This window comes from Manis javanica, chromosome 2, assembly GCF_040802235.1.
Source record: "Manis javanica isolate MJ-LG chromosome 2, MJ_LKY, whole genome shotgun sequence".
NCBI classification, from domain to species: domain Eukaryota; kingdom Metazoa; phylum Chordata; class Mammalia; order Pholidota; family Manidae; genus Manis; species Manis javanica.
In genome coordinates, this window is record NC_133157.1 from 16763769 (window position 1) to 16789218 (window position 25450).

The 25450-nt window shown below is 44.8% G+C and overlaps 1 protein-coding gene across 8 annotated transcripts in view; it reads left to right on the plus strand.

Moving 5' to 3' along the window:
* ASTN2 (astrotactin 2) overlaps positions 1-25450 on the plus strand; it is an 836776-nt gene that overhangs the window by 354412 nt on the left and 456914 nt on the right. For 6 of the 8 annotated variants that reach the window (XM_073225555.1, XM_073225566.1, XM_073225572.1 and 3 more), the window contains exons 8-10: positions 23256-23340; positions 23830-23904; positions 24691-24828. In XM_073225555.1, coding sequence (XP_073081656.1) covers positions 23256-23340; positions 23830-23904; positions 24691-24828 — 298 coding nt within the window. The remainder of the gene's footprint in view (positions 1-23255; positions 23341-23829; positions 23905-24690; positions 24829-25450) is intronic. The other 2 variants (XM_073225560.1, XM_073225577.1) reach the window with 1 other exon arrangement.

The window sequence follows — 25450 nt, forward strand, 5'->3', positions numbered from 1 at the left end:
CAGTCCCATTGGTGGTTAAACTACATGTTGCCATTGCCTGATAAGGGAGAAAATCCTCATGAAACCACAGAATCTCAGAGTTAGAAAGGCCCACAGACAGCATCCTGTCCCAATTCAGCAAAGCCAAGTGTCTGAATGTTATCAGACACCCGTGAGCTCACATCCTATCCACCTCTTACTAGCTGGGTGTTTGTGATCATTTTTCCAGCTTTATTGATATACAATTGATAGATAACTTTGTGTGAGTTTAAGGTGTACAATGTGATGTTTTAATACACACATATAGTGCAAAGTGATTACTCCAATAAGGTTTATTAAGACCTCCGTCACCTCACATACTTATTTTGTGTGTGTATATATGTGTGATGATGATTTTTGAGATCTACTCTCTTAGCAACTTCCAAATATGTGTATAATACTGTATTGTCAACTGTTCACCATGCTATATGTGATCCCCAGAACTTATTCATCTGAAGCAGGGAGATGTTGATCACAGAGTATAAAATCACTGGATCTTTTTTACCAACATACTTCCTCTCTCTGAGAGCCAAAGAAAATAGCATCTAACTTGCAAGCCTACTGATAGAATTAAATGAAATAATGCATGGAAAGCTCCTAGGATATTCATTTATTCATTCATTCAGCAGATATTTACTGAGTAGCCAGGCACTTTTCTAGGCATCGAGGATATAGCAGTGAACAAAATAGGCAACATCTCTGCCCTAAGTAAGCTTCTATCCTAGGAAAACATTAAATCTGCACTAACAAGGTGGCCACTAGCCACATGTGAGTATTTACACTTGAATTGATTAAAATTAAATAAACATAATATTCATTTCCCTGGTCCCATAATTCAAGTTCTCCATAGCTAGATGTGACTCATGCCTACCTCTCGGACAACCCAGAAGTAGACCATGAGCATCGTTGCTGAAAGTTCTGGGCAGCCCTGCAGTAGGCCAACAGGCCCATAGATACACTCCGTCAGGTGATATAAACAGGGGTGAGCACAGAGTATATGGAATGCTAAGCTGGCAGTGGGAGTGGAGTTGTTATTTCATAGAGAGATGGCGGGAAAGCTTCTCTGAGAAGGTGACCTTTGAGCAGGCACCTCAGGATGCAGGTGGAGGAAGCCACGCTCTGTGTGGGAGAAAAGCATCCTAGGCAGACGTAACCACAGGGCCCCACTTTGTGGCAGGAATGCCAGAACTTGCTGTTGGGTCAGTGCGGGCAAGGACACAGTGTGGTTGAGGGCAGTGGGAGGTGGGAGGAGTAGGAAGCTAACTTGGAAAGCAGAAGGTTGGGTTGGGGGTGTTGCAGGATGTGATACAGATGATGAGGACTTCGGGTTTTATTCTGAGCAAGTTGGGAAGTCTTGGGAGGATTCTAAGCAAAGGAGCAACATGGTCTGACCTACATTTTAACTGGGCCACTCCCCCCGCTGTGTGGCAAATGGACCCAGGTCAGTCAAGGACACTTTTATTCTAATGCAGGCAAGAGTTGGCTTGGACCCCAGGGGTAAGGGAAGAAGATGGTGAGAAATGGTCAAATTCTGGGTATATTTAAAGTATAGATTTGACAGAATTTGCTATTGGGTATGAAGGTGAAAAATAAAGAGGAGTCAAAGATCCCAAATTGTTCAGTCTGAACAAGCAGATGAATAGACTAATCATCTACTGAGTCGGAGGAAGGTATAGGCAGGTCAGGGTTGAGATGAGCAGGATATAAGTTCTAGAGGACTACTAAACATCAGGTAGAGATGGAAAATAGGCATTGGGAACCAAATGTCAAATTTAAAGAAGAGGTCTTAGCTGCAGATTAAAATTTGTTAATCAATAGCATATAGATGATATTTAAACCCAGGAGGCACCACCTTACTTACCATAAATGCTTAGTAAATGGACAATATCTTATTCTTGGGTGTTGGTATGGATTAATGGTAGTGATTAATACACACACATAGGGAAGTAGCATTAGAGAGAAGAAGAGATTTGCCAAGGTCACAGAGCCACTTAGAAATGAAGCTGGTACGAGAACCCCAGTTCTTCCTGCCCCTGGTCCTGTGCCCTTCCCTACATTTTACATTGGTACATATTCTTTCGAACTTCATCCCTCTCTCCATGAACATGAGTCTGGCCGTCTGGCCTGGAAAACTCATTGCACAGATGCGCAGAGCTGAGGGGTCTTGGTGGCCCAGGTCAGGGGTGTGCTCCCTCTTTCCAAGTTCTCCTCCCCCTCCCCCTCAGGCAGTTCAGGAGTAAGGAGAAGCCTCTCCAGGCTAACCCCTGTGTCTCTGCAGAGCCAGGCAAGGATTTGGCTTTCTAGCCACCATTCCTTCTTATCTTTGAATTGGCAGCCTGGTGAGAGACATATTTGCCGCCTTTACGCAGGCCAGCTGGGGAAGCTGTTTGGGAAATGCAGTACAGCTCCTGTGTACCACTTGACCAGACAGATGAACCTTCCTTCTCTTAATTGCAACATTTAGGGTTTAGGGCACTGTCTGCCTAAGCAACACCCTTTTACCTGCAACACACACACACACATACACACACATTGTGGATTATCCTCACCCAACAGCCAGGGGAGCCCTTGTGGGATTATGTGCCTCTGAATCCGGTCCTATAGGTTCTCCTTTTTTCCTCTTCTCTTTCCTTAAAAAAGAGGCAACATTATTGGTGGGAGGGAACAGAAGCAACCCCCTTCTTTGCCTCCCTGTAGGAAGCTCCAGCTAGGGAGAGTGGTGAGTGCCTGAGGGTCTGACTGCTGGTTTCCCAGATGACCTGTCTTCAACTGCAAGTTCATGGTTTCTGACGATCTTTTCCATTGGCTGCAGGCTTGAGGGCATAAATCCAAACAGTGTATCATCCAGGGAGCAGACATGTGTGAGCCAGTTTTGAAAACGATCAACTCTCCTACCAAAATGGCCTATAATTTCACACCCCTACACACACTCTTTAGAGCTAAAAAATTTTAGTAGAATCCGCTGGTGATATTGATGCCCAGAGAAGAAAGGTGAGGATGGCAGTTGCAGAGCTGGCAGATGCAGAGCCAGGATTCAGACTGTGCTCCTAACCAGTGCTTCTCAAGCCTCAGTAGGTCTCCAGGGAAGCCTGAGATTCTGCATTTCTAAAACTGCCAGCTATGGCTGCTGCTTCTGACTCTAGGACTACCCTAGGTGCCACAAGGCGCTAAGCTCCCTCCCTCTCAGTAGTCCTCTCCCGTTCTGTACAAACAGTGAAAGGTCCAGCTGCCATATGTGTTAACTTACGTAGTCTGACAAAACCATGCTCACTTCTTCCGTGTCTTTTTCTGCCTCTGTTACCACACACCCTGGGCGCTAGGCACAGATACTTGCATTCCCTGGAGGCACCATGCCCTCTCATGCCTAATCCTTCCCTGGGCTGTTTCTTCCTCCTTAAAATACCTTTATCCTCCTTTTAACGGGACGCCAGGGTCTCCCTATTTCCATTTCATTCAGCCCAAACATCCTCCTAGAGACATTGCTGACTCGCCATCTCCAGCCATCACTCAGTTGAGGGGGTCCTCTGTGCTCATAGCCTCTGAGCTTCCCTATGTCACAGTTTTGGGCCCTGTGCAGCCCTTGTCTGGATCTATCACCAGGCTATAAACTTTCTTAGGGGCTGGGGTAAGGGTGATTCTAAGCATGTGTCTTGCTCATGTCTGCATCCTTAAAACTTATCATGATGCTGATGTATAATTAATGCACAGAAATTGAAAGGAGGGAGCAAGGAAAGAGATTCTCTCCCCATCCTCCTTGAAATAATTTGACCTGCCAATTTTTAATTTGTTCCTCTGTGTCCACTTGCATATGAATTTAGATTAAATATTTTCCAGCTCTGGAGAAATTGGGTCACCAAGAATTGTCCAGTAGCCAGACCAGCTGGGACCCTGGCCTTCCACTCCCACTCGGCCACCCCTCCTGGAGCATCCCCATTTGCATTCTCCAGGCTGCTCCTGCTCACAGCAGTCCCCCCAAACACTCCACACAAAGGTTTGCCTTCTGACTAGAGTTCAGGCTCCTCCCTCTTCCTGAAATATCTTCCATCCTTTAATTGTCTACTTTCCAAAATCCTATTCACTTAATTACCTCATTTCCTCTAGGTAGAATGAATGACTTCTACAGTATCATCAGGAGTTTTGTGTTGACTAAAAATCTGATTAAAACCTGATTTATTGTTTGGCACCTTGTCTATCCAGCTAAACTATAAGCTCCCTAAAGCCACAGACTATATTCTTCCCCCTCAGTGCCCAGCAAAGCCCCTTCCTTCTACAAGTCACTCAAGGCATAAATGGATGAGAGCGTCTACAGGTAAGCAGTAGAAACGGGAACATGAGATCCCTGAATGTATTTTCATGGGGCTTGACTCAAATCCACTTTGTAAAATTTATTTCAATTTGTTAGACTCAATTCAACCAAGATTTTCTTAATTCCACAACTTATAAGTCTTATCTGTTACATATTACGGGAAATCACAGACAAATTGGACAATGTTCCTGCCTTCATAGATTTCACATTTTCACAGAGATAAAAATAATATGTTCATATATAGCTATTCTAAAAGACACAATGTGGAAAAAATCTAGCATAGACATCAACAAAGTACTAATGTCTGGAGAAAGGGGAGAAATGTATTCTAGATGGGGCTTTTCAGGAGATAGGTCATGGAGAAGATGCCCTTTTAGCTGAGCCTTGTAGAATCTGTAGGGAGGAAGAGTGGGAAGGCGCTTTTGCAGAGGGATCTTCATGATTGAAATAAAGATGAAGAAAGTTGAGGATGATGCCAGGAGCCAGAGAGCAGTGTAGTGGAGCTGGCATACGGAGAATGTGCTTTACGTAAGGAAGAGATGAAGGGGAGTGGCAGGGATGGAGTTGGAAAGGGAAGATGAGGGAAAACCATAGAAAGGTAAGGATCCCAATAATCTGAGAATCCCAAGCGGTTTAGTAAAACGATGCTGCCCACTGAAAAAGGGGAACTGCCCTTCACATCTGTCCAGTTTCTTTGGGGTACATCTAAGTATCCAAGGAGAGAGTGGGGCCTCCCCTCCTTTGCCTTCCATTAGGAATTTGATTTTGGGGGGAGCCATGGAAACACTAAACCCCCAAACCCTGTACATATTCAGGTCTTAGACTTGTCAGAAGTGGCGTAGTCTCCCTTAAATAAATCCTTCGTTCTGTTGGTGGGATCTGCGGGACTGAGCAAAGTCTTGGAGTCCAAGTGTTGCTCATCATGCTTTAAAGCTTTATTGGATGTATCGGTGAGAAGGTGATTTCTCCCAACTGATCAGGAAGGAGAAAGATAATGGGGAGATTAGTGCTGCTGAAGAATATAGAATGTCCATGTTGCATAGGTGACCCTGGCCATGTATTCCTGGCTGTGTGCCCACAGCCCAGATCAGGAGTATTTTTCCAGGGATTTCAACAATTAGTACCACCCACCTGGTTGATTATGGAACTGGACCTGTGATGAGCTGGAGCTGGCTTGTATGGACTCATGAGAGTTGATTGTTTTCATATCTTCCCAACGGTTTGTTCACTTAGATGGCATAAATTGCTTGGAAATTGGCTACGTGAGGGTATTTATACACAACACACAACATGGTCAGTGTTACAAATCATGACTTATTTCCTTTGGAAAGCCCATCATGAAACATTGACCATCCTAACAGTAGACGGGATGAGAGCAAATCAATCCAGGACCGAGGGCCTCCGTGAAGGCTTAGACAAGGCTTGGAAATGTTGCCAGAGGATGGCATTGTTTCTTCCCAGAATAGACTGCCATAACTTTTCATCTCTCTAAAGATAGAAAGTGAACATTCAAGGACTGCTAGCTATAGTCCCATATAGTGTAGCATCAAACAGGCCAAATGATCAGGTTTCAACTCTGAAGAATAGCATCATAAGTATATCTTCATGTGAAAGAGCTTTATTAAAGTTCTCATGTGTGGTGTCATGCTAAATTACATATACATAATCTTGGACAATATGGCCCCAAACCGCATGAGGTGAGTAACAGCTGAACACCAGTTCCTTTAATCACTCATTCATTCATCTGTTTACTCATTCAAGCATTTAGTGAGCCAGAGTTAAAGTAGAATATCATTTGGAGTCAGAACCAGATTCAAGTCCTTGCTTCTTTGCTTACTGGTCGTAGGGCATTGGGCAAGTCATTTTTACATGGTCAAGATTCACTTTTGATGTATGTAAAAATAAGGAGAATAATTCCCGTTTTGCAAGGTTGTGAGAATGAGATAAAAAAAATGACATTGAATGTAATTAGTAACTAATATATGGTGGGCACTCAACACATCTACTGTTATTCTTACAGTCATGCTGTTACTAGTACCTTCACCTAATTCAATAAATATTTCAATTAATTCAGTAAATGAGACACCTTTAATCCAGCAGTACACAAATGTGTTAGAGTCTGTGAGAAGAAAATAAAATATAGTTCCTGCTCAATAGGAACTGACCACCTAATAGGGAAACTTACTGTAACCTGGGAACTCCTATCTGCTGGCCTTTCTTTTAGTCCTTGTGTGACTTTTAAACTTGTGCAATGAAAAAAGTGACAGGTTTTCAATCCTACTGCCAGCTTGCCACAGATTTGCCATTTGATACGCCACACACAGTGAACTTCATATCCCTTTTCTTCAACAAAGAGGTCAGTGAAACCATACTTTTATTCACTGAAGGGCCCTAGCGATCATCTAGTTTTATCTAATGAGTAGACTGAGGGCCACTGAGGCTAAGCAGGTTGCCCAGCGTCGGCCAATAAGGTAGTGTCAAGATACGAATTACAACCCTGAATAATTTGTAAGATATTTTCCAGCCCAAATTCATGTTTCTATGACCTTTTAAGCACTAATAACTTGGAGCATAAATATGATTGAAACAATTTGTAAATGGCGTTTAGAGCAGATTGAATTTTCTTTTCAAATTGGTATGAACTTCAGTCATGTTTGCTATCCTATCCAGTTTATTTTCATGTCTTCAGCAGCCATTTTTCATTTGCATTTGGATATGAAATGAGAATACAGCATGTATAGCTCTATCTTATATATGTCTTATATTGTGATAACTATTTCTAATGCTTATAGATTGTTTCCATTGTTTGCTGAACTGTGTGTTATTAATGTTAAAAGGGACACAAGGACATCATGAAGTTATAAAGTCCAAGAATTCAGATGGAAAACGTCCCTATGTTGAAGGAGATTATAACATGGGGGAAGTGTTTCTAGGTGATGTAGCAAGTATGTAGAGTTTAAGTTGGGTAGTGAATAGGTGAGAGGTGCCATTAAATACACCGAAATTTATCTGAGAGAATCAGCCTTCTGGCAGACCAGAGAGGAGAGATTTATGTGTGAGTGCCTAAGTTTCTAAGGACTTGGCCTTTGCTCATCTTGTTTATTGCTGAGTCTAAGGAACTGAAACAGTTCCTGCATTAACACATCATTTCTTGAATGAATGAATGAATGAACGAATGAACGAACGAACGAATGAGAGAAAGAGAGAACAAGTGTTCTGGTGTCAGGACGATGGAGAGCCCTTAGGGTCCTGACAATAGTATTTTGGGTAAGTGTGTTTTTGCTAAAGACTTTTATATAAAACAGGTAACTCTTTTCTCAGATTCCCCTTTTCCCTTGAGCTGGGTACCACTAGTCTTTCCTGAAATCAAATAAAGCAAGTTCCATCCTTTATCTATTTAGGATTAGCCTATGTACAGCTATGCTGGTACTCCAACGGGCCTCAAATAGAAAAATCAGTCCTCCATGAAGTGATTCATTCTGACCTTCAGAATCCATAATGTTCTCTACCTTACCATTCCTTGGTCCTGAACTTTACTAGAAAACCTGAATTAAACAAAACTTATTTAAATGGGTTGTCAGTTAATAAACCCCATGCCGCTTTATTCAGACATGCAAGATAATGGAATCAAACATTTCAAAATCATTCCCAACAAAAGCTGTTCAAACAACAACAAAAAACAAACCAAAGTTTTTCTGCTTAAATTCCATGAAAGAAGTGTTAATAATAAAAGATGATTTATGTCATCAGATTGATCAATTTGATGGAGATTCACTCTGTAGATATAGCAGATGGGGTCTTGGACAATGACCATCTGTACCTTGCCATTAAGAGAGATACGGTGGAGTTTTGGTGAGACATGAGGAGGTACATGAATGCTGGAGTAACAACAGCATCTGTAATTTATTGTGCACTTGTTGAGCATCAGACATCATGTTGTGATTTCATATAACTATCTTGGTCTTCATAACACCCCTACGAAGTTCTTGTTGCCTTCATTTGCCATACAAGAACCTGTGTCTTAATGTAGTTGCTTGGCATTCATAAGGTCATGTATTTACTGAGTATCACAGCTGGGACTTGGACCCAGACTGGGTGTCAAACTACTGTGTTAAGGAGTCAATATGTGAGGCGTTTGTTTAACACTGAGACGAGAGGCATTCCAGCATTTGCTCTTTGATAGGTATTTGCAGAAAATTCTCAGAGGCAGACATGAGTCCTTTGGACAAAGAATTTAAAGAATAAGTTGACTTGAAAAAATGAAAGGGCCCAATTTGACTGGGGACAAGGGAAAAATGCAGAATTGAGAGGTGAAATGGTGACAGCATTTATGAGTTGCAGGGAAACTGTTTTATATCTCTGTTTGGGAGTCTCACTATAGTTGATTTAAATGTGTCATAAAATGTTATGTTGTAGAAGAGGGTTGAGGTCCTGTGAAAAGAGACAATCTGTCAAAGACGAGGTCATAAAATTTCAGAGAGTCTGCAACGGCAAGCAACAGGACTGACTGTTCGAACTAGGAAGGACAGGAAGGTTAGAATGGGCTACAAAAGTGAGAACTTTTCCTTATTGGGAACTTACCAGCCCCACTGAAAATCCACAGCAACCTGTGCTTCTGAACTTAAAAGAAAGAGGTTGTAAGAAATCTGAAGTCTCATATTATAACATTGCATATAGGAAGGTGACTTATGGTATCTCTGATTATTATCCCTGGGGCAAAGGTACCAAAAAGTAGGAGAACTCTCAGCATTTAAGACTAGATTTCATCATCAAAAATACTACCTATTGGCACTTAAATTAGAGGCTATATTTAACTGTGTTCAATAGTTTAAAATGAAAATATATTGGGGTCTCTAAAAATGGTATATGTCCTACTACAAACATACCTCATTTTATTGCCCTTGGCTTAATTGTGCTTTTTGGATATTGTATGTTTTTACAAATGGAGGGTGTGTAGCAACCCTGTGTTAAGCAAGTCTTTTGATGCCATTTTTCCAACCACATTTGCTTATTTCTGTCTCTGTGTCACATTTTGGTATATCTTGCAATATTTTAAACTTTTTTATTATTACTGTTACGGTGATTTGCAGTCAGTGATTATGAGTCACTGAAAGCTCAGGTAATGGTTAGCATTTTTTTTAGCAATAAAGTACTTTTTAATTAAGTTATATACATTGGCTTTTTTTAAGACCTAATGCTATTGCACATGTAAGAGCCTACAATACCGTGTAAATATAACTTTTATAGTCACTAGGAGACCTGAGGCTGCAGCAGAATTCTGAGCTGAGGACTGCTGTCATCTAATTTCTATTTTAAGAGGATCACTCTGACCACTCTATTGAGGAAAAATATAAAGGGACAGAGACAGGAGTGGTAGCAAGAAGGCCACTTAACAGACTACTGTGATAATCCAGGCCAGGGATGATGGTGGCTTGGGCCAGGGCCGTCGCCGTGGGGGAGGGGAGAAGGGCTTAGAATACAGATACCACATTTCCTTCATTGCAGTTATTTGGTGAGCACCAATCATGTGCCCGGCATTGTGCCCAGTACTGGGGGGAGTGAGCAACTGAAGTTTCCATCTCTGCCCCTTGGAGCCTTCTGTCTGATGAGTTGGTTTCATACTTTGACATCAGAAATGAAGAATCCAGCTGCTGTGTCCCCCACTTATGAATAAATTCCAGGACTGCTTTCACACTGTCCCTAAGGAAAGGACCACAGAGAGGAGGATCCTGTCTGGGTCTGCTTGGGCTGTCATGACAAATTATCATAGACTGGGTGGCTTAAGCAACAAGAACTTATTTCTCACACTGCTCGAGACTGGGAAGTCCAGCTTCGAGATGCCACTGAGTTGGTTCCTGGCTTGTTGGCCAATTTCTCGACTCCTCCCTGTGTCCCCACAGGGCCTTTCCTTGGTGTGTGTGTGCAGAGTGGGAGTGTGGTCTCTCTCCCCTCTACTTCCTCTAAGACCACTGGTCCCATCATGAGGTCCCACTCCCACGGCTACATGACCTCCCAGGGGTCCCACCCCCAAATACCATCCCATTAGGGGTTAGGACTTCAACATATGAATGTAGGGGGACAGAAACATTCAGCCCATAACAGACACCAGTGACCTAAGGTGAGAGGAGAAGGGAGACAGGGACATAAACATGTGATGCAAGGATGTGCTGAGTAGCTTTGCCGAGCACTGTGCCCAGTGGCACCGGTGCTAATACGAGGCAGGTAAAGATCCTCAGGTACAAAGTCTAAGGAGGTGCTCATTCTTCAGCATCAGGCCTGAACTTGCATAACCCTCAGTGTCCCCTTAAACTTGGGAAACAACCAGTATTAATTCATGACCAGGCCTCCAACCCTCCTCCTAAGAAGCCTTTGAAGACTCTCCTGCATGGGCAGGTGGGGAGGGTCAAAGGGCAAAGAGGTCCAGGGCTGGGAAGGACCATGCAGACCATCCAGCCCGTCCTCCTCCTTCAACAGCTGACGAGGTGGAAGTTCAGGCAGGGTCAGGGCCTTGCCTGTGTCCCTCAGGAAGTTATTTAGTGGCAGAGCGGAGGTCTCCTGACTCCCTTGCTGATGCTTGATTTCTCTACCTCTTAAGAACAACTGAAGCTGTCAGACTATTTCATCCTTGGAATGTAGACCCCCCCACTGCAGCCTGAGCTAGCGCCTTCAGGAGTCTTTTACTGTGTGGAAAGGTGACGTCCACTTCCGAGAGGGCTTTCGAGCTTGCCTTCCAGGCTTATAATCAAATCCACTCATTCACGCAAATAAGTGTTTCAGGGCAGGATGTCGGAGACATGGCAGGTTCCCCATAATCTTCGTTAATGTCTTTCTTTCACAAACATTGACTGAGCCCCACGAATGAGTCCATCACCAGGGAGGGAAGCACAAGAGACACTGCCAGCATCCTCCGGTTGCTCATGATCGAGTTGCCTTCCTGGTGGGCTCTGCTGTGTTTTTAGAGAGGCAGTCACAGCAAAATGGAGAGAGTCGAGGCACTGAAGTTAGATAGACTTGGGTTACAATCTAGGTTCTGCCACTAACTATTGGTGTGGTTTTGAGCAAATTGTTTCATTTTCCCCAAGCCTCAATTTCTTGCTCTTTCTCATCAGAGGAAAAGGTATTCACCTTTGTAGGTGATTGTGACAATTGCAATTTGTGCGAAGTACCTGCTGCATTATATGGCAAATGCATGTGTTCAACAAATGGGAATTATTGAATCGGGGGTAAAATGAACCCCTAGTGTTGACAATGCTTAACCCGCAAAAAGACTTAATCACGATGGAATGGAAGGCGTGGTGACAGATTTCTGAGCAGAAGGGGCCTCCACACAACCATTGAAAACACAGCACTTAGCGATAGCACTAGTTTTTTCTAGTTTTCTGATACCAAATACAGGGACAGCCCACTGCAGCACACCGTCCCTTCTCCTCTCTCTTGACTGAAGGCAGCTTTCATTTCAATGTGGATGATCACAGGTCTCTGAATAGGAGAGGTGTGTGTGTGTATGTTGCATGTGTTTGTATGTATCTGTCTGTCCCAGCCTTTTGGTCACAGTATCAAATGGTCTCTAAGTTAAAATTTCACTGGATGGGGTGGGGAGGTATATGGATTTTATGCTGGTCGTATCAACACTAGCCCTCAGGATAGAGCGTCCAGGAATTTAAATTGCTCCATGCAAGTAGGCTAGGCCAGGTGGTGTGTATGGTGTGAACGGGCTGCAGTCTCTCAAATGGCCAAAAAGGGACAGAGCAGCAAGGCCTGACTCCCTAGTGAAGGCTGGTGCAAGCCACTTGGACACATGTTGCTTAATTCTAATGATTCATGATGATTCTCCATCATATACCAGCAAATGTACCGTAAAAGTGTTTTATAAAAGAATGTGTGTCTTAGTAATGGGAACCTAGCCATTCTGCAATTAAATCACTGCTAGAAGTCGGGGGTTGGGGGAGGGCTGTGGCATGTACCTCAGGTGGGGGCATGGAGAGCAGAATGGATGGGAAGGGAAGAGAGAAGAGGGAAAGGAAATAAGGAACATGACGGAGCAAGAAGAGCAGAGGGGTATGGAATGAACCCAGAAGGGAGCCATGCTCTGCTCCAGGAACCGTGACCTGTCCTGCCTGTCCTCTCTGATGCAGTCCTCACATTACCCCTTGAAGAAGAGACTGTCCTTCTTTGTCTCTTTGTGGGTGAGGAAGTGAACGCAGGTCCTGGGCCTCTGACTCAAACTCACATTCTGGTTCGTGGCAGATGCTCCAAGGAAAGGGAGGCATAGAGAAGGACACACAGACAGTAAGAAATGTAGAGCATACACAGAAAGCGAAGACAGGCAGAACCCAAAGAGAGAAACTGAGGCAGTGACCGAAACACAAAGACTGAGAAATTCAGAGAGAGATTGAGATTGGGGCTGAGGGACCATGAAACAGAGACAAGGAGGAGCAGTGGGGGTTGAAGGGACAAGAACACAGAGATGGATATAATCAGACATGAGACTAGCAAGGTGAAACCTAGCTGGGCTCGGCTGAACATACACACTATGTAAAACGGTATATAATGTCCCAGATGGAAGGAAGTGCAAATGCAGCTCCAGTTTCTCTGGGAAGCTAGCTGTGACCCTGGCCATCTGCCTCTAGCTGAGGCTGAGGTCACTCTGAGGAAGGGACCCTTCTGGCACAGAGTGCAGATGTCACATGCTCTCCACAGCTTCTCTCATTTTCTCCCAATTCCCAACCAGACAAAGGCAAAGGTCCCTTTGTGTGCCCAGAACCCCTCGCTCGATGGTGTGGATGGTGTGGCCAGGACACATTTGTGTGGCCCATTGTACTCAGCAAACATCTGGAAAATCATTAGTCTTTTTGCTTTAATTTTATAAATGAAATTTGATTTTACACTCACAAAGATAGCTGATGCTTGAGGTAAAAGAAAACACAGATGCATCTCTTGTGGAGCAGAGAACTCTTTTGCAAAATGAATGATTATGCTCTGCTTAATTTACTTTGTATATTTCTCTATGCTGTTTCAGGTTTTGTGCAAGCAGGGAACAACTGCATTATGAATGATCGTGTGTTCTGAGTGGAATAAGCATATATTTTATCCTCATTGCCCCCCTGAGAGGACAGGGCTTATGTTCCCCATCATCTCGGGGAGAAGGATAAAGGCTCAGAGAGGTGAAGGGACCTGGGCAAGGCCAGCCGGCAGCTGGTGGGGAAGCAGAGCTGCCAGGGCCCCTGGCATTGGCAGCCACGTAGCCTGATCTCATCTGCATCCCTGTCAATTCCCACAGAGCTGTGCTAGGTGGCCAGGTAGAGCCACCACGGTGGGTCATTTTGAGTGAGACTCTGGGTCATACTGAACTCCTTCATCTTGCGTGGTATAGGGACTCTGACTCCAGAGTCAAGAAGAGCAGAGTTTGAATCCTGACCCTGCTGGCTTTCTTGCTGTATGGATGGGACTTTTCACTCCTGCAGGTTTCAGTTTCCTCATCTGCACAATCAGAACATTGGCATCTGCTTTATAGAGTGGTTGGGTGGATGAGAGGTGAAAATGTGGATCAAACACATCATGCTTAATAAGATCCATCAGCATCTCTTAGCCTTTCCCTTTTCCCAGTTTATAACTGAGGGTTCCAGGATAAGAGCTATGGTCAGGTATGAACATTGAGGCAGCCAGGTCCCTAATAATAACCATCACAACAGCAGGCCATGTTGATGGAGCCCATTCCGGGAGTAGAGTGTTCTTGAGGCAGGCTGATCGACCTCACTGTAGAACTGAGGAAACTAAGTTGTCCAGAGACAAGAAATTATGCAAAGTCATGGAGCCATTGGGTGGCAAATGCAGAGTTCAAACCTTGTTTTGACCCCACCACCTGTCTTCTCTGCTTCAGACTGCCTTTCTGGGCACCATGGTTGCATTCAGCCTTTGAATGACTGTGTTTGTAGAGATGACATGGGGGTCTCCTGGGGCTGTTCCCCATACCTGCAGAACAAGAGGAGGCTCCTTAGTGCCTGCTAAGCCCTCTGGCCCTGCTGGTCTAGCAGATTTCCCATTTGCGCTGTGACCTCCCTTAGCACCCATCTGTTCCCCTGTCTGGAGGTTCTTACTTCACCTGAGAGAGAGACAGGCTGTCCAGCCGGGGCTACAGCCCTATCTCTGGAGCCAGGCTGGCTAGACTCCCATCCTGGCTCTGGCCCTCTAAGCTTTTTGACCTTAGGCAAGCAAGGTACTTAACCCCTCTGGGCCTCAGTCTCCTCATCTGTAAGATGGGATTGAAAATAGGATTTACTTCCTGAACTCATTGTGAGGGTCATATAAGTCAATAGCAATAAAGAACTTCTAACACCACCTGGCAATTAGAAATCTCAGCATTCCCTCTTATTAATAGTACTTTCCCTCTTCACTGGTGTGCCCCTGACCTTGGGGCAGGGTTTGATACTCTTTCCTCTGGTTCCTGTGGTGCACACTTCTCTCTTCAGCCCAGATCACACATCGTGTCCATTATATATTTTCTTCTTGGAACCCCCACTGGCTTATCAGCTTCTTGAAGACAGATGATTGGATGGATTCATCTCTGTGCCCCACCTGCACCATGCTGGCCACAGAGGAACTCTAGAGAGAAAGAAAAACGATCAGTTAGTCTGGCCCAGAAATGAGGCAAGAGCTACGTGGGGAGGAACTAGCATAGCGGGGAGCCCGGGAAGGGAGTTGCAGCCAACCGGGACAAGGGTACCAAGCCAGGAAGGCCATGTAGCCTCAGGGAGCCCAGCCTGGACAACAGTGTTGGCGATGACAGCCGTGCTGGCAGTAATAGTAATAATCGTGACGACGACGACAGCTTCCACTTACTGATGGCTGCCTCCATGTCTGGTGAGGTGGTAATTGCTTTTAGTATGTTCCCGCCAGTCCTTGTGACAATTGTCTAAATTGTTTAAGGTGTCCATTTTCTGATGAGGGAACTGAGACCCAGAGAAGCACCACGATGTATCCAGGCTGCTCAGGTCATAAGTGGCAGACTGAGGGTTCAGCCTCAGGTCCCTTTGATTCCCAGACCAGGGCTCTGTCCCTTTCACCAGGCAGTGACCTTGCTCCCCACCCGCTCCCGGGTTGATCTCAGAAGCTTGGATGATACAAGCTCTGGAGTGAAACCCAGCTCTGTGCATCTGTGTTTGAAGTCCCTTCTCAGTCAGCAGGGACAAGAGCCTTCCTAGTTATTGAATCCTGCATCTGTAGCAGTCCCAGGCTGTTAGATTTCTTCACTGGCTTCTAGCCTCAATCAGCCATAATTTTAAGGGAGTCTCCCACTCATGTGCTCTTCTCCTGGACACAGATTTGTAGCTAATTGTGTGTGTGGTACACTCAGGGATAGAGAAGGCTAGGAAGAGAGGGAATGGGGTGCTGGGGAGGGCCTGTCCTGGCTGAGACCCTGAAGTTGGGGCCCTAGTGTAGCCTGGCTGGCAGTCTTTCAGAGCCCGGGCCATTCCACGTGGGCTGCCCACAGAAGCTGAGCCAGGGCCAGTTAATCCCCATGTAGCCTTGATTAAGGTCTCTGATCTCCATGAGACCCAATCACCAGCCTGTGCCGCCAGAACCTTTTGGCCTCTAATTTTTTTCTTTCCCTCAGAGGCATGGTGATGGATGGCAATGAGGGGCTGGCAGCTAAAATGCAAGCATCCAACTTTGCCTGAAAAGCTTTGGGAAGAACAAGACTGAGAAGTCTCACTCCAACTCTATATGGAAAAAAGGGGCATCAGAGAGGCTAACAAGAAGTTGCTTAACTGTCACTGAGACCGACCTCCTCACTGGAGAGAGAAAGTGAGACCCCAGGAGGGTAGGGATGTGTCCCAGGTCCCATAGCCCATGCAGCTGAGGAGACTTCTAAAGAAGTCTTTCTCACTTCATGGAGGCCCAGAGGACATCCTCATGTCACGTCCCTCCAGTCATGTTTCTCTGCCTCCTGAGCCTGTATTCTCCCAGCTCCCACATCTGCCCTGTCTTCTGCACAATTCCTAGGGAAATGCTGACCTCAAGAGACAAGACCAGAGCATTTAGAGAAAGAATCAAGGACTGGCATTTGAACAAGGTTTGGAAGGGTGTTTCGGGATCTCTGAGTATTAGCTACTCATTATACAGACGGGAGTGGGGAGGTCTAGAAAAGTAGAGTGATTTGCGCAGAGGGCAGAGGGCTTAGCGCTGTGAAATGCATTCCCTGCTGACACTGCCTACCACCCAAACTGCCCACAGGATCCCCTTGCTTTACAGAAGGATCATTGTACCACTTACTTCTCCCTTCTCCTCCTCCTCCCTCCCAACCCCTGCTCTCTCCCCTGTTGAACACACTCCTCTCCAGGTCTCAGACCCTGCTGTGCTCAAGGAGTGGGATCAGGGTGGGTGGTCAGCAGGTGGGTCTCAGGTGGCTCTGTTCTTACCAGTAAACCCAGAGGAAGTTAGAGCAGCAAAGGTACAAGGGAGGAAGAGTGATTCACAAGGTTGGGAAGGTTGGGTGGGGAGCAGTCATGAAGGGCTTGGGACATTAGACTCGGGTATGTGAAGGCTGTCATGGAAGCAACTGGACACCGTGGAGAGGACTGGAGAGAAGCCATGGGTGCAGCTGTTCTTTGAAAAGATAACCATCCATCAGTCAGACTGATGGATGGGAGGACACTGAAAGCAGGTCATCCGTGATAAGACTTTTTCAACAGTGCACATGGAAATTTGGTGCCTTTCTGAGAACGCAAGACAGATCAATAGTGTACAGTACCTGCACCAGGGCAGTGGCAGGGGTAACAGATGAGTCTGAGTGAAGGCAAGGAGGTAGAATCCATGGGATTCGGGTCTCATTTGAAATGTTGAGGGTAAAAATAGAGTCTAGTCAGAGATTTTTCTACAGTTCCGGATTTGGGAAGAAGGTGGCACCATTATTCATATGGGTGTGAGGTGCTTTGACAGCTTGTGTTACACTAATGCTGTTTAACAAACAGCCACATCATTTTATTTCAATGTGAGTGGAAGCTTCAAAGACCTGACTCTATGGCCTTGGATGACTGACTAGTCCAATCTGAGCTTCCAATAATAACAAAATGCCAAACAGCTATGATGTTTTCTGCAAGAAGAAATGTGGCAAAGACTGTGTTGAGGACTTTTCAGATACATCACTGAAACGAGGACACCAGTATCTTCCTCCTGGTACTAGTCACAGTGTGGTAAGCAATGACATGTCATTGTCTTCTACCTCTCCGAGCACAGAGATGGCCCCCAGTAAGGTTGTGCCCAGCCCATGCCTCCCCCACCAGGTGCCTGGCCCTGAGCTGGGCTGCAGTGACACAGAAGTGAAGAGGCCCAGAGGGTGGCCCACAGGGTCTGAGTCAGCCCAGGGAAGAATGCCACGCACTTTTAATGCTCTCAGGCCCCAGGGAGATGTCTTTCCAAGCCACGGTGACAAGAAGAGTAAATAGGAAAGTGAACAGCAGCCAGTGTCCCTGGCCTGTGAGGATAAGTGATGACTGAGATGGAAGCAAGTGAAAATGGAATCACAGGACGATGACAAGGAGGGAGCAGGGGAGCCAGACAGCTGGGCAGGCTTGGGAAGAAGGCTTTGCACTTATCCAGCACACGCATGGGCAGGTGATGAGTTCCTCTGAGCTGTGGGGACAGAAGAGACAGCACCCTCTGGCTGATGCCCTTGTCTAGACCTGAGTGTCCTTCAGTAGGCAGCACCATAGACAAAAGCAAGACTTGCTGCTGGTTCTGGGTACATGGGAACCAGCTGTGGTGATTATTCCATTCAAGCCAACTACCCTGAATTTACAGATAAAGAATTGGGAGTCCCTTTAGCTTTGCAAAGGGCATATCTTGAAATTGAGACCATCCTTCATCTAGAAATCGCTAGATGCTTTTTCTTTCCACTAAAACAAGATGCTAAATTGACCCCTTCTGTCCTGGAACAACAATAACAAAATGCCAAACAGCCGTGATGTTTTCTGCAAGAAGAAATGTGCCAAAGACTGTGTTGAGGACTTTTCAGATACATCACTGATCTTTCCAGAAGATCAATGATGTCAGTCTCATTACGAATCAGGAAACAAACTCAGAGAGGTGAAGCAACTTGATCGAGTTTTTACAAATTCTAAATGGCAGATCCAAGATTTGAATCCCAAACAAGATGATTGCCAGGCTCACTGCTGAACTGTTTCAACAGCCCACCAGCCTTGCATGATTAATGTGGAAGCACTGTCCACTTTGAAGTGGTTTAGGAGAGCCCCACACAAGATAGGCTCAGATTGTTCAGAATTGAGGGATTCTTTTGTTTTTACCCAAGAGTTTATGAAGTGAAAACACATGTAACGTAAAATGAGAACTCCATAAATGAGACCTAAAAGACATAAAGGGTAAATATTTTTAAACCAATGAAACTCATCTATAGCTGATAATGTGGAGTTCTAGTAACTAACTTGATGACAATCTGCTTAATTGAATTCCCTTATGGGAACCACTTTAATGAAGAGATTAAACTCCTTTTCAAGGTCTGCATTATCAATCACATATACATGTATGTTTTAAATCTGTGAAGGATATTTCAAATTCATTATGTTTAAAAAAATGTGTTTGCAATGTAATACATTCTCATTATAGGACACTCAGAACTATTAGAGGAATACACAGGGAAGCACGGGTTTCTAGAAAATGGTGCTTGGTGTATTGAAATATTGGGACCATTAGTGAAGTGGAAAGGATGCTGAAGTAGTGGCCTAAAGTCCTGGTTTCTACTCCTGACTGGCCCAGAGGCTGGTGTCGTGATTTGGCCAAAGGTCTTTATTCTCTAAGCTTATGTTTCCCTTTTTGAAAAAAAGCGGTGGGAAGATTTGAACTAGATGATCTTTAAGAGCTTTTCCTGCTCTGATGTAAAATAGAATTCTATTTTAGACATTCCATCAGCACTTGTGTTTACACTTTCCATTTCCTTGGCAAAAACCTGTCATGGATGTAAGAAAGTTTCTCCCAGTCTTCAGCAGAACCGTCATTACTATAAATGAACTCAGCCTGAATTTATGAGAATTATATTTATGCAATCGCTAATTCATTCATTCATTCAACAAATGAGTTGCCTACCATTTATGAGGCACTATGTTAATTACTAGTGTATGGAAATAATTAAGAAAAGGTTTCTGCAATCCAGAAACTCCCAGTTTAATGGGGGAAAACAGACAAACAAAAAAATTGTTTCCCTATCCAATTGGTATAGGCATTACAAATGTGAACTATATACCCTCCTTTTTTATGTACCAGACCATGTAGCAGGGGCTAGATATCGTGGTGAACAAGACGGCTGCAGTCCCTTCAAGGAGTGTCTGTACTAGGCCAGGGCGATGGGGGCTTGTGCATTCACCATCAGCCCCTGGAAACCATGTGAGCCTGTGTTGCTGGGGAGCTGTTGTCTGACAGCCTGGCTGCCCTGGGTATGCAGAGGCAGAGTTGAGGAAAGGACTCGCCCGGGGAAGGGGTTAACCCTCAGTTCTGGCTGACACAGGCTTACAGCTTGCAAAAAGGAAATGTTGGTTGAAATAGTAGAGAGTTAGCTGAGCCAGCAAAATGGGAAATAGAAGTCAATAAAGCCAATAGCCTCAGCACTGATGGAACTCCTGCTGGAGAAACCTGCCCAACTGCTAAGCGTGATCGCCGCTAAGACTGAAATAAATGGTGTCCAGAAAACCGAGGTTAGGGATTTGGAAGGGCAATGCCAATGACTGATACTCACTGGCACTCAGAACTGATGAACGTCAACTCCAGCTTTCCATTTTGCAGATGGGGAAACTAAGGCCCAAGAAGGAGAAAATTACTTATCCAGTGGACGTAGAGTTAGTATGTCAGCATATACCAGAACCTAGTGGCCATCTGGGAATGAAAGGGAAAGAGGAAGTTCATTCATTGAGCATCTCAGTCCTTGTCTGCCTGAGCCATGAACTTTACCCTTCATTCCTTCAAAGTATTCCTACAGCAGCTCCATGGGAGTGGCATTACCGTCACTCCCATTCTATTGGTGAGAAGACTGAGACGGCAAAAGATGAAGTAACTTCCCCAAGGACACACACCTAGAGAGAGAAAGTGAGGGTGGAGCCCAGCCTTCATACTTTCCCTCTGCCTTACTTCCTGTTCTCCAGGCAGCCATATGGGTGCCTCCAGGGTGGATGCCTCTCCTTTGCAAAAATACATATTTGTTGTATAATGAGCATCAGTAATTAATGATCCGTTCTGGGCCAGAAATTTGCCTAGTAAGTACACACCGCAAGAAAGAAAGAGAAAAAAATAGGAACACCCTTTCTCCCTATAGATTTCTCATTCCCCCTAATTTTCCCAAAAGGAAGGAAAGGAGGAACACTGGCCTGTGTCCCGCCCTGCAGGGTCATTGTTAGGAGAGACAGAAACCTCCACTGTGCCTTCCCCGACCGGCCTTGGCCACTCCCCCAAGACTTGCTGTCGCTTTGCCAGAGGTAACCAGAGGCAACCGTTTTACTTCTCCCATTATGAATCATGAGGCCTGTGGTTTGTGGCAGATCATAAATCAGTCCTGGGAGTCTTGAGGACAAATCCCAGGACTTTTAATATTTAATATTAGACATGTTTCAAATAGTGAATATTTCATGAAGGGGCTGTTGCATTTCAACACATTATTAGTGATTTCTACTGCTCCTCCCCTTTGGTAAATTATTCTCACCCAAATTTCAAGGATCTCAGCCCTTTGCCTCCATTTTCCTTACCTCTGGCAACCATCGGTCCATTAAGGTGTGCATACTTTCAGCACACACTTTGGTGGGAAACCCCAGGCGTGCTGTTGGAGAGAAGAGTGACAGAACGCATTCCTGCCTGCAGGCAGCCCCTCCTATTTACCAGGTGCCCAGAGGAGGGGAAAGGTAGATCTCTCTCTCCTGTCTTTCAGCAGTCTTAACTCTGAATATTTTTAATACCATCTCTCTGACCCTTTCTCCCCTCCCTGTTCTGTCTTATTACCATTTTAGTTCAACCACCATTTATTTATTAAGCCCAGGCTGTTCGCCAGATACTTGCTAATGCTGGAGGTACAAAGATTTCAGCAGCATTATAATGTATAAACCAAGCTGGAGTGTTTTCTTTAACCCTGAAAGTGCTTTGTCTAAGGTCAAGTGCATTAACATTTATAGTGAATCAGTGAAAACAATAAGGTTGTTTGAGGAATACCAACATCCATAAAATCAGGAGTGATGTTTCGGTAGCAAATGGTTGAGAAAATCCTGATTCAGGAGACGGGGAGTTGTAAAGAACAGGAGCTTATCATTTGCACCTTGACTCGGTTCTGTTATTCTCTGTGGTGAACCAAAGATGACAGGAGATGGGCTTTTTTGTTTTTTATTTTGTTTTTATTGTGAATGGGGCCTACCTAAAATAAGTTTACCTGGGAACTGGGGTTAATGGGACGATGCTCTCCAGTGCCTTAAATTCTCACCTGTAACATCTGAGTATTTAGCCTTCCTTTTTCATTAGTAAAAAGATGCAAATATAGTTTTGAGGAAAGTTAAAATCTAAAAGCTGGCAAAGCCTCTACATCTTCCCTACCAAACTGTACATTTTTGAGAAACACGATTTGGAAACTTTGGGGTCAGGCCAACGAGAATCATTGCAGAAGTGAAGAATTTCAGGTTCATCTGGAAGAGTGTGTGAGTGTGATTAGCAGAAGATGAGAAAAAAGAAGGCGGCCTGGCAGCAATCGTCTGAAATGTATGAGCTGTCACAGATAATTACTTGTTCAGCTCACTGGGTTGGGCATCTACCCTGTTCTAGGCAGGGCGTAAGCCAGGGCAGATTCTCCTAGCACTTCCTAAGGCCTGTTGTACAGAACACTAACCCAGTAAGCCTCCCAAAGTGAAATACGTTTGGGGAAGACTATGTGCGTGTCTTTCCCATGAGGAATTACACACCACTCTCTCTCATGAACAGTATTCTGTTTCCCAATAATTTAACTTATGGAATCTATTTTTGGTAAATCATCTGTGAACATTCCACAAATACACCTTAGGAAAAACCAATAATTAAGGAGCAGGGCTAGAGGATAGGACAGAAAGCTTCTGAAAACCCTGCCGGGTTTCTGAACTCTGAAGATTTGAGACATGTGATCTAAAGATCAGGAAATGAGATATGTGGTGGCCACCCAAAAGGCACTTGACCAACGGGAGAATATACTCAAGTCAGGGGTGGATTCTAGCAAACATTCATGCCACCAGGCATAAGATTTGGGCAGAAAAAAATGATCCATGGGCACATGGATGGATAGATGAATGGATGGATGGTAGTTAGATGGACGGGAATGGAGTAAGAAGGGAAAGGAGTGGAGGGGAAGAGGGGTGGGGGGGGCACCAATTAACACAGACAAGAACAAAGCAAAAGAAAATCTGGAAATATTAGGTGAAAACAAATTCTCCCAAAGGATGAAATCAAAGTATCTCGGAGGAAGTGGCCTTTGATTTGGGGCTTATGGATGAACAAGAATTGCTCTTTCAGGTGGAGAAAATTCCGTTGTCTGATTATACTTCCAGTGCAAATGTACCTTATCACAATTTAAATATTCAAAACAGGGCCTCCACTTGTAGCTACCGAGTCACTTCCTGTCTCCCTCATGAAACTGTGAGCCTGTCAGTGTCTGGGTCTCACCTTTGCCCTCTGCATTCCCAGTGCTCAGCAGAGAGACTGGCTGGGAACATGGTCAGGGCTTGTTGAGTGAATAAGAGTGAAGGACCAAATTAATAAACTCTTTAACAATCACAGTGGCAGGTTGACCAGAACAACCTCTTCCCATGGGCCTTTTTTAAAACTAGGCAGTTCGCTTCATTTTCTAGGAAAACAAGGAAACCAAGGGAGAAGCCTGTTTGGGGCAGGCAATGTTTACAGGACCCTTTTCTCCTTTTTCTTACAGGAGAGTGCAGCTGTCATGAAGGCTATGCCCCTGACCCAGTTCACAGACACCTGTGTGTGCGCAGTGACTGGGGACAGAGCGAAGGGTGAGTGGCAAAGGACACTGGGGCAGAGGTAGAGATTGGTTCTCCCATGGGAGGCCCCAAACAGCTCCACAAAGAGAACTTTTTCTCTGCAACAGCTGTATTCCTGCAAAACGTGATGGGAAGTAAATCCTGCTTCCCACTGAATCACATGTCAGTATTAAAGGTGAATATTCAAGAGAACACAGGCTGAAGTGTAACTTCCCCTTTCAAACTCTTAAGTGGTCGATGAACACTTCCTTACGTGTGCTGGTGAAGAGAACCAGATTTTTGTCCATAAAGTCCAAAACGGACAAGTAGATTTTAAAGTGCTGTGTCTGTCTGTGAAACGGAGACAGTTTTTTATAATGTGAATAGTCTTACTCAGTAATTACATCCATGGAAGCTGGTTATGTAAAGCTCCTCTTAAGCAGTGTCCACATAGGAATCCCACCTGCTTCTGACTAATGCAATCTCCTATCTCCTTTTCTTTCCCCTCCCTTCTTCCTACAGACCTTGGCCTTACACTACCCTTGAGAGGGGCTATGACCTGGTGACGGGGGAGCAGGCCCCTGAAAAGATTCTCAGGTGGGTCGGCAATCCTGCTGGGGCGTGGTGCTAGGAAACAGAGAAGGGTTTGACAGAAAGGCGTAGTCATGCGTCCTTAATGGTGGAGCCCGTGAGCCTCTAGGCTACAGTGAGGACAGAGTAACTCCCACTGGCAGGAAATGTATCATCATGGCCCACGTTGCTATGGGAATCTAATTCCCATTTATCTGGCACCTAGACCTACAGATTCAGATACTTAAACTGAAGAAGACATTACTGATTATCTAGTCCAGCAGTTTAAAGATATTCTGTAACCATAGACCCTTTTCCTGCCATCTCCATGAAATCCTGTGTGAAACTTCAATACTCAAGCTGATAAAGACCTACAGCAAACTAAGTGGCAGAACTGGGAATGAGATTTGGGTTCAAACTGATTGAGAGTCTGTGGTCTTGACCTTTGTGCAGACTACACACACTGACTTTGCAGTTGCTTATGGAACTCCAGCTGGCTGTCGGGACTGCTTGGAAAAGCAGTTAAAGATTTAAACTGTCCTCACAGTGTACCAGGAGTTAGAACCTGGACTCAGGAAAAGAAAACTGACAATACAAAGCAATGCATGGACTAAATGACTCACAGATTTAAGAAATGGCCACCCAAGTCCGAGCAAAGTTGGCCAAAACTGTGTCTTGGACACAAAAAATGCAGGGGACTCAATTAGGTGGGGAAATGGTAAAGGTTCCTAGGAGGGATAGAAGAGGGGCCCCTTTTTTCTGTTTTCTCTCTGCTTCTCAGGGAGATCCCCAATGGAAACTCTTACATTGCAGGTCTACTTTCAGCTTGGGCCAAGGCCTCTGGCTTCCTGTCAGCAAAAGCTTCGTGGTTCCGCCCGTGGAGCTGTCCATCAACCCCCTGGCCAGCTGCAAGACAGACGTCCTCGTCACGGAAGACCCTGCAGATGTCAGGTAGGGAAGGCATCTCCAGTAGCTTATACCAAGTAGCTCTTGGAGAACTGAAAGGCCCACTGCTTCAGAGTCTTGAGAACTTCTGCGAGGAAGTGCTCTTCACGCTGTTGAAGTAGGCGGCTGCCTTGTAGATGGTATAAAGTAATCATCAAATATGCCATGCTCCACGCTCCTAAAAGTGTCCTCCATTGGTGGGCCTCGGTGCCTTCTATTTCAGCATGACTACACTACTTTTGGGTTTATATAAAACACGATAGAGGATAAACCACTCTCTGACTCATCCTGGGATCATTCGTTTTTAAAGACCATTACTTAATAGTGTATTGGAGAGTCATGAAGGTGACAGATTGGAGAATGAGATGCTTTCTATTGTGACTCTGGTACTGGGAACAGACTTTGGGCTAATCCATAGGTTCTAAATATACAAGTCAAAGTTACTTGTCTTTTACTCATGAAAGGATGGAGACTACATCTTGTACGTTTTGTACCTTGTAGTTAACTTCATCATAGACTTACTCTACTGTGTTCTAATTAGTTGCTTAGGTATCATTCTGGCCCATTACGTGGCAAGTCTCTCAAGGTCAAAGAAAATAACTTACTTAGCTTTTTAAGCCCCAGTTCC